Source organism: Mustela lutreola, chromosome 13 (assembly GCF_030435805.1).
Source record: "Mustela lutreola isolate mMusLut2 chromosome 13, mMusLut2.pri, whole genome shotgun sequence".
In the NCBI taxonomy this organism is placed as follows: domain Eukaryota; kingdom Metazoa; phylum Chordata; class Mammalia; order Carnivora; family Mustelidae; genus Mustela; species Mustela lutreola.
In genome coordinates, this window is record NC_081302.1 from 14,525,218 (window position 1) to 14,538,150 (window position 12,933).

General features: G+C 42.8%; 1 protein-coding gene across 2 annotated transcripts in view; it reads left to right on the forward strand.

Moving 5' to 3' along the window:
• UGGT2 (UDP-glucose glycoprotein glucosyltransferase 2) overlaps positions 1–12,933 on the forward strand; it is a 192,698-nt gene that overhangs the window by 139,017 nt on the left and 40,748 nt on the right. For both annotated transcript variants that reach the window (XM_059144382.1, XM_059144383.1), the window contains exons 25-27: positions 4,960–5,062; positions 7,867–7,946; positions 11,166–11,349. In XM_059144382.1, the coding sequence (XP_059000365.1) occupies positions 4,960–5,062; positions 7,867–7,946; positions 11,166–11,349 (367 nt within the window). The remainder of the gene's footprint in view (positions 1–4,959; positions 5,063–7,866; positions 7,947–11,165; positions 11,350–12,933) is intronic.

Genomic DNA, 12,933 nt, shown 5'->3' on the forward strand with positions numbered 1-12,933 from the left:
CTGTATATGGTCTCTGTTCCTTTCTGATCTACCACTTGTAGGCTCTCTCTTTGCTTAGAGGACCCCTTTCAAGATTTCCTGTAGAGCTGGTTTGGTATTTGCAAATTCTTTCAGTTGTTGTTTGTCCTGGAAGCTTTTAATCTCTCCTTCTATTTTCAATGATAGCCTAGCTGGATATAGTATTCTTGGCTGCATGTTTTTCTCGTTTAGTGCTCTGAAAATATCATGCCAGCTCTTTCTGGCCTGCCAGGTCTCTGTGGATAAGTCAGCTGCCAATCTAATATTTTTACCATTGTATGTTACAGACTTCTTTTCCCGGGCTGCTTTCAGGATTTTCTCTTTGTCATTGAGACTTGTAAATTTTACTATTATGTGACGGGGTGTGGGCCTATTCTTATTTATTTTGAGGGGCATTCTCTGAACCTCCTGAATTTTGATGCTTGTTCCCTTTGCCATATTGGGGAAATTCTCCCCAATAATTCTCTCCAGTATACCTTCTGCTCCCCTCTCACTTTCTTCTTCTTCTGGAATCCCAATTATTCTAATGTTGTTTCGTCTTATGGTGTCACTTATTTCTCGAATTCTCCCCTCGTGGTCCAGTAGCTGTTTGTCCCTCTTTTGATCAGCTTCTTTATTCTCTGTCATTTGGTCTTCTATATCACTAATTCTTTCTTCTGCCTCATTTATCCTAGCAGTGAGAGCCTCCATTTTTGATTGCACCTCATTAATAGCTTTTTTGATTTCAACTTGGTTAGATTTTAGTTCTTTTATTTCTCCAGAAAGGGCTTTTATATCTCTCGAGAGGGTTTCTCTAATATCTTCCATGCCTTTTTCGAGCCCGGCTAGAACCTTGAGAATTGTCATTCTGAACTCTAGATCTGACATATTACCGATGTCTGTATTGATTAGGTCCCTAGCCTTCGGTACTGCCTCTTGTTCTTTTTTTTGTGGTGAATTTTTACGTCTTGTCATTTTGTCCAGATAAGAGTAAATGAAGGGGCAAGTAAAATACTAAAAGGGTGGCAACAACCCCAGGAAAATATGCTTTAGCCAAATTAGAAGAGATCCAAAATCGTGAGTGGGGAGAAAGGGGATAAAAAGAGGTTCAAAAAGGAAGAAAGAAAAAAGAAAAAAAAAAAAAAAAAAAAAAAAAGAAAAGAATTTTTTTTTAAAAAAGAAAACACCTAAGAAAAATGTAAAAAAATATATATATATATTAGATAAACTAGTAAAAAATCGTTAAAAAAGAAAAAGGTAACAGTTAAAAAAAAAAAAAATTTTACCCGAAGGCGAGAAAAAAAAAAAAAAAATGAAAAAGAAAAAATTAAATTAACTGCAAGACTAAAAAAAATCACAGGAAAAAAGCCATGAGTTCCGTGTTTGGCTTTCTCCTCCTCTGGAATTCTGCTGCTCTCCTTGGTATTGAAACCGCACTCCTTGGTAGGTGAGCTTGGTCTCGGCTGGATTTCTTGTTGATCTTCTGGGGGAGGGGCCTGTTGTAGTGATTTTCAAGTGTCTTTGCCCCAGGCGGAATTACACCGCCCTTACCCGGGGCCGGGGTGAGTAATCCGCTCGGGTTTGCTTTCAGGAGCTTTTGTTCCCTGAGCGCTTTCCGTAGAGTTCCAGAGGACGGGAATACAAATGGCGGCCTCCTGGTCTCCGGCCCGGAGGAGCCGAGAGCCCAGGGCCCCACTCCTCAGTGCGCCCTCAGAGAACAGCGCCCAGTTACTCCCGTCTGCCTGACCTCCGGCCGCGCTCCGAGCTCACCGAGCCTGCGACCGGTTCAAGGTAACACGGAGCTGCGAGCTTACTGTCGGCTCTGTCTCTGTAGCCGGCTTTCCCGTTCCAATACCCGCAAGCTCTGCGACACTCAGACACCCCCGATCCTTCTGTGACCCTGCGGGACCTGAGGCCACGCTGACCCCGCGTGGGCTTCGCTCCGGTTTAGCCTCTGGAGCGATGTCCCTCCGCGGAACAGACTTTTAAAAGTCCTGATTTTGTGCGCGGTTGCTCCGCCGCTTGCCGGGAGCCGGCCCCTCCCCCCGGGGTCTATCTTCCCGTCGCTTTGGATTCACTTCTCCGCCGGTCCTACCTTTCAGAAAGTGGTTGTTTTTCTGTTTCCAGAATTGCTGTTCTTCTTCTCTTCGATCTGCCGATGGATTTTCAGGTGTTTGCAATCTTTAGATAAGCTATCTAGCTGATCTCCGGCTAGCTGAAGCAGTCTCAGCTTGCTACTTCTCCACCATCTTGACTCCTCCCCCCTGACTTAAGCTTTTAATAGTTATTGACTATCTGCGTATTTGACGTTATTCTTCCTGGGTAATGGCATGAAGTGTAGCAATAGTTTCTTGACAAATTGAATACAAATTCATTGCCTTAAAAGGGTGGTGTGGGTAGAGTTAGCATCTTTTTGTTGATATTGTGTGAGGAAAGAGACCTCCTACTTCCATTTTCAGTTGAGTCAATGCAGTACCTCCTGATAGGCTCAGGAGTCTGCTCAGAAAATTGTCCTGAGTCTCCACCAATGCACAGAGAGGTAGATGATGGGCGCGATGAGGTTCTGATACATGCGACCTCATAGCATTGGCAATCATTGGAGTAAACAGATGCCTACTTTGGCCACCAGAGCATCTCATAAAGCATATAGAAGATGCCTGGTTTTGAATAATGCTGCAAATATGACAGTAATTTGTAAAATTTTCACCAGGATAACTGAAGTCATTAACCATTGAGAATAGGCCCTTTAATTTTACAACATCTGATTTGTAACCCTTACGTCTAGCGGTAGTCACGTAGCAGGATCTGTTGTCCGATGCTGTCACTCCTATTTTAACTAAATCAAATCATGTCAACTACATAGAAAATAAAATGTCTTCTGTTTCTTTCTCAGAGGACCCATATTTGGAGTGACTTTTACGTTAGTTTTTATTGCTGAGAAATTAACCCCCTCACTGCAAAAAGTCTAGATATTTATAGTCTTCCTGCACCAAAGAAGACTAATGTCCCTGTAATTTTACGGGTATCCATTTTGATTTAGAAATCTTTTTCCCTTGTAATATGTAAGATATTTAATTCATACATCTTGAAAAACTGGCTTCCTGTATTACAGTGTTAAAAAGTAATTCAGTTGGAATATTCTGTACTTTTAGTCAAATACATACTTTTAACTTTGATTATAGTAAATATAGAATTTATTATTTTCCATTGGCCTTTTCTATGCTTTTACTAATTTTCCCAACATCACTAAAGATTAGTGTATCCTCTAACTTAGAATTTAGTTCAGTGAAAGACACGAGGAAGAAGACTGAGGGGAGGAGGTCAGGAGAGGGGGACTGGGGTAAAACTAAGTATGATAAATGTGAGCTTTTTTTCCCCCGAACTTTCCTATTATATGTTGGGATTTTTTCGATACTAGGTTTAATAAAACTACTGAACAGTTATTTTATTCTCAAGTCTGAGAAAATACATGCAGCTAACACAAAACTTACCTGGGCTTTATTTTTTAATATTGTATGACCCATGAGAACTTAAGTGGGGGGAAGGGCTTAAAATTAGTTTTCACTCTAATACTATTGTTCTTTGAAGAGTTTTTAAAAATCACTCATTCATAGAATCTTACTTTAACTTTCTCTTATTCTTTCCAGTTTTGTAATTTATTGAACACAAGCAGTAGGCTTTTAAATTTGCATTTTCCAGGGTGCCTGGGTGGCTCAGTGGGTTAAAGCCTCTGACTTCAGCTCAGGTCATGATCTCAAGGTCCTGGGATCGAGTCCCATATCGGGCTCTCTGCTGGGCAGAGAGCCTGCTTTCCCCCTCTGCCTGCCTCTCTGCCTATGCCTATTTGTGATCTCTCTTTCTCTCTCTCAAATAAATAAATAAAATCTTTAAATAAATAAATAAATTTGCGTTTTCCAGAGTGGCTGCACCAGCTTGCCTTCCCACCGTGTAAGAGGGCTTCTTTGCATCCTTACCAATATCTGTTGTTTCCCATGCTGTAAATTTTAGCCATTCTGCCAGGTGTGAGGTGGTATCTTATTGTAGTTTTGATTTGATTTGACATACACACACACACACACACACACACACACACAGGAATATTTTTCAGGCACCAGAAAGAATGAAATCTTGCCATTTGCAAAGATGTGATGTGGTTGGAGGTAGAGGGTGTTATGCTAAGTGAAATAAAGCACTCAGAGAAAGACAGATACTATATGATTTCACTCTTATGTGGAATTTAAGAAACAGATGAACATAGCATGGAGGGAAAAAAAAGAGGCAAACCAAGAAACAGACCAAATTATAGAGAACACACTGACAGTTTCCAGAGTGGAGGTGGGTGGAGGATGGGTTAAACAGGTGATGGACATTAAGGAGGGCACTTGCTGTGATGAGCACTGGGTGTTGTATCGAAGTGTGGAATCACTCAGTTCTGTACTTGAAACTAGTAGTTGCATTGTATGTTAATTAACTGGAATTAAAATAAAAACTTGGAATTAAAAATTCATTTTCATCTGTGAAGTAATCAGGATTTTTTTTAATCCAGTGAGAAAGAAAGCAATTAATAAGAATGCATATAGCTCAGGTGTGCCTGGCTGGCTCAGTGAAGCATGTGACTCTTGGTCTCAGGGTTGTAAGTTCAAGCGCCATGTTGGGTGTAGAGATTACTTTAAAAGGGGGGGGCACCTGGGTGGGTGTCTCAGTGGGTTAAGCCTCTGCCTTTGGCTCAGGTCATGATCTCAGGGTCCTAGGATCAAGCCAAGCATCGGGTTCTCTGCTCAACCGGGAGCCTGCTTCCTTCTCTCTCTCTGCCTGCTTCTCTGCCTACTTGTGATCTCTGCCTGTCAAATAAATAAATAAAATCTTTTTTTTTTAAGGAATGTATATAGCTGAGATTAAGACTTATTAGATAATTAAATAAATTTAACTGATCATCTTTCCTCTTATTTTCTGTTTTCCTAGCATTATAACGATCAATCCTGAAGAGAATGACATGTTCTTTGATGTCATTGCTATTGTTGATCCATTAACAAGAGAAGCACAGAAGATGGCCCAGTTATTGATTGTAAGATAATATATTTTTATTGTATATTTTATATGTCATTTTATTATGTACTTTCATTTTGAAATTTATAATTAATCTTTCAGGTCTGTTTTTAGGTATTTGTGCTCTTAATGCTTTATTCCGTGCAGGTTTTAATTAGCATGTCATATTTCAATGTAGAAAATGAAATGGTAGAGCTATGCCAGGGGTGTTATGGCAGTGCCAAGGTTAGGTGTTGGTGTGGGCTTAATTATTGTCTTCCGCCTCCCCTGAAAGTGGTATGTTGGAAGTCCTAAACCCTACTGTGACCATATTTGGAAACAGGGCTTTTTAGAGGGTAAATAAAGTTAAATGAGGTTTTATGGCATGGGTCCTAATCCAATAGGATTTATAGCCTCACAGAAGAGGAAGGGAGAGAGATCCCTTTCTCTCCTCACACACAGAAAGAAGAGGTCATGTGAGTGCACCACAACATGGCGGCTGCCTCATTCCCCTCTTCCTGTCTCCAGTTCTAAAGAATGGCTTCTGGAGAAGCCAGTGATCTAATAAGTAACGATAGCTGAACAGTGAGTGAAGGCTGTGTTCAGGAAGTCTGGCCACAGGAACGGTGGCTTCAAGACTGGAATTTATTTCTCATCTCACAGTCCACACGTGAGCCACCTGGAGTAAAGGCAGCTCCACAGCGTGAGGACACAGGTGACTTTTGTCTGGTGGCTCAGTCATCCTCGGGAAGGTCCTCTTGTCTTGTGATCTGAGATCACTTGCTAGGCTCCTCCACGTCACCTCGGTGTTTCTGCGAGCAGGCAGGAGGGCACAAGGGTATATCCATCTGGTTCCATGTCACGGGCCAGAACATAACCAATCATGTGGCTGCACCCAGACACCGGGGGATGTGTGGGGGGACCCTGGGCATAAAGCTGAGTGAATGTTCATTCATTGAGAAAGCAGAGAGAAGGAACGCTGAGGGGAGCTAGCCGACTCTGAAAGGACATTATGTGCCTTTTCATTATACTGAAACCTTGTGATGTTCATATTGTGATGCAGCTTTTGGTGGGTAAATCACAAAAGCTCGTTATGCTGGAAATCTATATATTTCTTCTAGTGATGTTCAAAATTGTGGGGTACTCCTATTTGAAATTGCTCCATGCTTTTTTTAAAGATACATTTAAAAAAACATTCTCAGAAGTGAAAACCATTTGTCCTCTGACAGTTGGGCTCACTTTTGGAAACAGGCAAAAATAATTAGGCATTAAGTTTGCTGGACGATGGGAGGGATCAAGCTGGGTCATACGGGTAGACATGCTGGCGGAATTTCAACCTGCAGTTTCTCTCAAATGAGTTTGCCCTACCAAGTCATGATGGACAAAGGGATTATCAATAGCTCTTACAATTGTTTGGACAAATAATTTTGGAAAGTCTTTGCCAGTCTACTTATTCAGTGTATAACCAGGGCGAACAGTTCCATAGTTGGTTTACTTACCCCTGTTGTTTCTTTTACCATTTGTACACCTTCACACTTGAACTTCTGGAGACACACTATTCAGATTATTCTTAAGAAAACAGCAATCAGTAATCATACCTGTAAGGAGTGGAGCTAGATCGATACATTACAGTGTACACATACCCTGTTTCCACGGAGTCGTTACTCAGAAAAAAACATTGCTTAGCTCTGAAGTTTTTATGTAAGGATAGAATTTAGGAATAAGAATATGAGATTATACAGAAATATAAAATACAGGATTGAGGATGCCTTGGTGGCTCAGTTAGTTAAGCGTCTGCCTTCAGCTTGGTTCATGATCCCAGGGTTCCAGGATCGGGTCCCATATCGGGCTCCCTCCTCAGCAGGGACCCTGCTCCTCCCTCTGCTCCTCACCCTGCTTGTGCTCACTCTCACTTGCTCTCTCTTTCAAATAAAAAAATCTTTAAAAATAATAATAATAATGAAATAAAATATGGGATTGGATCCCAGGTTACGTGATTGAAAATAATAACATTCTTTCTGAGCACCTCAGCACCTCACATAATTTATTATTTCTTACTATAAAAAAATCTGTGGTATAAAACATAAATGAATTTATTGAAAGAACTGGATAGTGTCTCATTTAACACTTGGCAAAAACAGTGGCTTGGCAACCTCCGTCGTAGCAGGTATGAAGAGTGATAGAATGCGAATCAGTGCTCGTCAAGCCTTTGTCTATTCTAAGTCCTCCTCAAGCCTGCATCCGTTCTGTTCCATGCACCTGTTTTTCCCCCTCTCTTTACCTATATCCTTTGTTGTCTAATATCTTTCAAATCTGTGTTGACTTGCCTTCCTAGAGATAGCGACTACCAAAAGTAATAGTCCTCCTGTGTCATATGTCCCCGGGGAAATAAAAAGAGAGTCTTTCACCCGTATCTAGCCAGGAACTTCCTACATCTCTACCATGTGGAATTCGGAATGGACTCGCCATTGTTGCTGGGAGGCCGTCACTCTGTTTGCACATCATGATTCTAGCAATTACTTCACTTGTCCAAAATTTAGAAATGTGGATACCATGAAAGAAAGTCACATCAGGCAAAGGGAGGCAGTGTAACCCTTGAGCCATGAAATTAGCTGTTTGGATTCAAATCTGACCTCTGCCATGACTTGCTGTGTGATCTGGGGCAAATTACCACATCTCTCTGTGTCTCAGCTGTAAAAGTATCAGCCTGTGAAGGCTGTTGTGAGGATCACATGAGATAATGAATCTCAGGTGCGAATGCAGTGCCTAGTACATAGTAAATGCCTAATAAATGTTAGAAAAAAGATTACTTAATATCAAATATGGGAAATTTTTTCCAAACAGGTACTTGGCAAGATTATCAACATGAAGATAAAATTGTTCATGAACTGTAGGGGTAAGCTTTCAGAAGCCCCTTTAAAGAGGTGAGTCTAAGCAAATGTCATTTCATTTCAAAAGCTTTGCAAATGCTAAGACAAAATAAATAAATAAAGGACCATAGTTACTGGGTCTGGTTTTTTTCTTTATAAGATGCTTAATTGAAATAGACCGGAAGATCAAAGATAATTTATTAACCTTAACTGATATAAAATTAAAATAACCTAAGCAGTAAAATTGATCCAGTCTCATTGTAGAATTTACAAGGACTGCTGTTTGTCGGTGGGTATTTTTGGAAATGTGATCTAGGAATACCTATTTGGAAATACACAAGAGGAAAATAAAGTTGAATCAAACCATTTTTGATTTAGCTGTAATTTCCTTTTTTTGTTTGTAAAGATTTGATGTATTTGGGAGAGCTGGGCATGGGCAGAGGGAGGGAGCAGGCAGAAGGAGTCGACTCCTGTGTTGAGCAGGGAGCCCAATGCAGGGCTCAATCCCAGGATCCTGGGAACATGACCTGAGCCGAACAAAGATGCTTAACCGACTGAGCCCTCCAGGCGTCCCTGTTTAGCTATATTTTCAATACTTCAGAGCTGAATTATCAAAATGATCTTTAGGATATCATCTCATTATTTGGAAGTATTGGGATGTAAATAGTATAAAATACTATTTCATTAATTTAGAAAATGCTTATTGTAAGCCGACATTCCACATTAATACTGTACGGTTGAAATAACATTGTCTCTCAAGTAGGGACAGAAATAGACCCTTCCTCCTCTTTCAGGATCAGAATCACTATCATTTTGAGCCACTCTTACTGAGAGGAATATACAGTATCCTTCAGGTGTCATGGGACAGAAAAAAGGCTTGCTAATGTGCTTTTCTTTGTATAGCGTAATTATGTAGCTCTGAAAGAATATATGCAAACACAAGACAAGAAAGTTGCATTCACCTAATCCCTTGTTTACTTGTTAAATTGTATTTGTTATCATTGGGAAACATAACAGATTATTGCCTTGAGCAGATATTTTAAACATGCGAATATTTGTAATATTTGGAAAGCAATAAAATGAGAAATGTCAGGAATTTAGATGAAAGTATAGGGAACGTTCGCTCCTTTCCTGAGACTCCTGTCGTCATGTCTTATGCACGTTGTTCTCTGACTTCTCATTTATCTCTTGTATTTGAGATTATATCATGTCTCAAACCCAAACAAAAGCTGTCATCTTATTTTAGCCACTAACTGAGAGGTCGGTTAGCTCTGTGAGTAGAGAAGTTTTAGTCATACAAGTAGAGCTCTCTATAGTATCTCCATAAAGCTTTGGGTTATATAATAAAGAGGAAGAATATTGAACATAAGCAAGCGCAGTCTGGTAGGAAGGAAAGAATTTGACCTCTCTAACGTGGTGTGACCCTTAAGGCTTCGAGTGGCTAATGAAGCTGCGCGGCACAAACACTGTGAAACGGGTTTGGAACTGGCAGCTCAGAGGAGCATTATTGGCTCGGTAGCATCTGCCAAGCAAACGAGATAACCACTGGTCCCCAGCCCTTTACTTTTTCTTTTCTCTTTCTAAATGTTTATCTCTTTTTTGTTCCATTTTATTTTTTCAGTGTTCCAGCATTCATTGTTTATGCACCACACCCAGTGCTCCATGTAGTCCGCGCCCTCCTTAGGACCCACCAGCAGGCTCCCCCATGCCCCCATCCCCATCCCCTCCAAAACCCCCAGCTTGTTCCCACTGGGGCAGCGGAAGGGGGTGCTCCCTCTCCTCTTGCCAGCCCTCTCTTTCTGCTGGAGCCCCTGCTTCCCACGTGTTCTGGAGCCTGCCTTTATCACACAGTCCCTTTGCTCCGTATCTTTAACCTCTCTGCCAGCCCGTTCCTTCCTGAGTTTACTCAACTTAAAAAGAGAAATAAACTGCTCTCTTCGTTTCCTCTCCCCGGGAGCCCTGACTTTTCCTCCTCTTCTGCGTTCTTTCTCTTCTCAGATTCTTCGCAGATTCCTCATACGCACGCACGCAAACACACACTGCTCCCCCCTGCACTGTACCTCCCCCTGCAGCTTGCCTTGACCTTCCTCTCTGCTGCTGGATTGTTTTTACAAAGTCACAGATTTGGCTGTCGCAGCAGCGGACTCAATGGCATTTCCGCCGCACTGGGCGATCCCAAGTACTCGTTTCGTCCACGCGTTCTCTGGCCCGTGTCTCCTTCACTCCGCTGCCTGCAGTCGGCAGCGTCGGACACGGCTGCCAGTGATCATGGTGTCCTGGGGTTCATCCGCTCTGCGGCTGCTCCTAGAGCTTGGGCCGCTGCTAGTGATTCGCTTCTCACGGAATGCACGTGGCCACTGTAATGGAAAGTTTCTTGGGCAACTAACTAGGTTATCAAAGACTGCGGCTTGTGGGTTGCTTCTCTGACCCAGCGACATGGAGGGGCCCCTGTGGTAGGGACCCGACGGCAGTCTGCTGCCAGCCACCAGTGATCAGCCGCAGTCCTTTTTCCAGTGGCCCTGAAGGGGAGCCATACTGGCCTGGAAGTGGGTTCCCTCCCAGCCCAGCCCGGAGCTAACTCCAGCGCAGCCGACCCCTTGACTGCTGTCTCCAAATAGCGGAAGTCATGATTCTTAATAACAGAGCTAATTCCTAACTGGGCGATAAGAACAAAATACACTAGAGCTCTGTTAATAAGCTGCTGGCTTCAACTCAGTCCTGTCTGGGGTTTTTTGTTTTTTGTTTTTTAATCTTCATTTTAATATTTTACTTAACACTTTAGTAACTTGAACAAGATGTGCTCCCAAAGAAGTTATTTTATTTCTGCCAGTCTTTAGCATTATTTAACTGAACTTTTACCAGAATTCTAATTTGCTTGAGTTTAATTGCTTTCTGGTTATCATTTCTCTTCCTATGATGAGTGCTGCTAAGATCCAGTAAAATGGCTGGAAAGTGGACCATGCTCAAATCTGAAGGATTAGTGAGCAAATACAGATCAGGAACTAGCAGAACCGACCTGAGTCAGTATATGGTAATCTAATCATGTGCGTTAAGAAACAATCACCAAGGGCATATGTAATCTTAGGGAACTGTCTGCCATTTCCAGGCATTAACTCTTCCAGTATACTATGTTTTAGTTTTGGTGTTTTTTTTTTTTAACTTGAGACTTTTGGTCATGTTTTTTAAGCCATTTTCAATTTTTATAAATATTTTAAACAGAAGAAATCTGAATTTTGGTCACCGTGCGTATTTTTATTTATGTTCTTTTGACAGCTTCTATCGTTTTGTTCTGGAGCCAGAGCTGGTGTTGGTGGCTGATGGCATTACTGGACCCGTGGCGACATTCTTGGATATCCCTGAAGCTCCCCTTCTCACCCTCAACATGATTACTCCCGAAGGCTGGTTGGTTGAAACAGTACACAGCAACTGTGACCTTGACAACATTCACCTCAAGGATGTAAGTGGTCTCGTCAAGTTCTGTCAGGAGAGAGGAATGGGGTTGATTATTAGCCCCTGTAACCGCAGCCAGCGTGAGGTCATGCTGCGGCTGCTCCCAGAATTGGCTTCCTTATGGCTCTAGCTCCTGATCTGGTCTTCCCTTTGATTTTTGAGTTTCCCTGACTTCCAAATTCAGCCTGTCGAATTTCCCAGGTTCCTAGATGCTCTTGCCGGCTTTGTGGCTGCGGCCCCGGGTTCTCGGGCGCTCCTCTAAGATGGACAATGTAGAGAATACGGAGCCGGAACCACAGCAGCTTAGGACAACACCAGAAATACCCTGTTTTGCCCTGAAATTTGGTTTTTAACTCTGATAAGAGCAGTTGCATCTCAAACTCTGTTTTGCGCCACAGCTCATGGCCAGGGGAAGCAGCCCAGCCAGGGAGAAGGCAGGGAACGGGGCTTGCTCAAAGCTGGAGGCTGCGCACCGCTTCCCAACCCCCTGCTCTCCCTACCCGCCCTCTACCCCACTGCACTCCATCCCCACCCCCACTCCCCTTCACCCCTACCCGCTCCACCCCTACCCCATCTCCCTCCCATCCCTACCCCCCCCACCCTACCCCCTTCCATCATTTCCTCCATCTCCATCTCCATTCCTGCCTGATGATCCTCTGCCAAGAAATGAGGGGCCTTCTCTACCCTGCCTGCTGCATTCAGCCCACCGCCATGAAAGGGGGAGGAGGCAAAAATACAAGTCTTTCAAAACACTGTATTCAGAAACCCCAAACCACAGAAGCATTTTAGAAGAGCTCACCCAGAGAGTAGGTATCCAGAAGAGAGACCAAGGCCTCCTCCTCAGTGTCCTCTTCATGCCTCTTTCTGCCTTGACCTACCGAGGTACAAACATTTACTGCTGCTGATTTGGTTGAGATTACTCCCCGGGTTTGTTTCTCGTGCACTCACTTTGTTTAAAGATTCTCCTTCAAGGCATGTTTCTTCTGAGACACTGGAGTAGACTGTGGTTTCTTGTCCCTTGGGTGGAACACAGCCCCCGGCTGCAGAGAAGGACCTAAAACTCAGCCGTAGCCATCGCCAGACATGAGCCCTGCACATCCAGGGAAAGAATAGGAAGGCAGAGGTGCCTGGGTGGCTCAGTGGGTTAAAGCCTCTGCCTTCAGCTCAGATCATGGTCTCAGGGTCCTGGGATTGAGCCCCGCATCAGGCTTTCTGCTCAGCGGGGAACCTGCTTCCCTGTCTCTCTCTTTCTCTCTGCCTGACTCTCTGCCTACTTGTGATCTCTCTCTCTGTCAAATAAATAAATATAGTCTTTTTAAAAAAAAAAAAGGAAAAGAATAGGAAGGCATAAAAGTAATAAAATCCAGGAGAGAAAATTCAGAAAGGAATTTGGCAAAAAGTAAAAAGTCCTATTTTCTCTTAAATCAGCCGACTCCCTTAAAGGACCTCCTGGATCCCTCATTCAGAGAGTTCAGTGGCCTATACCAGTTAGATGTACAGATTCCACCCAAATGTAAAAAGTTTGTGGTGGGAGAGTTAACATAGCTTAGAAAAGATTTAGATTGAGTCTGTGGTGAAAATTTCGGCAGCT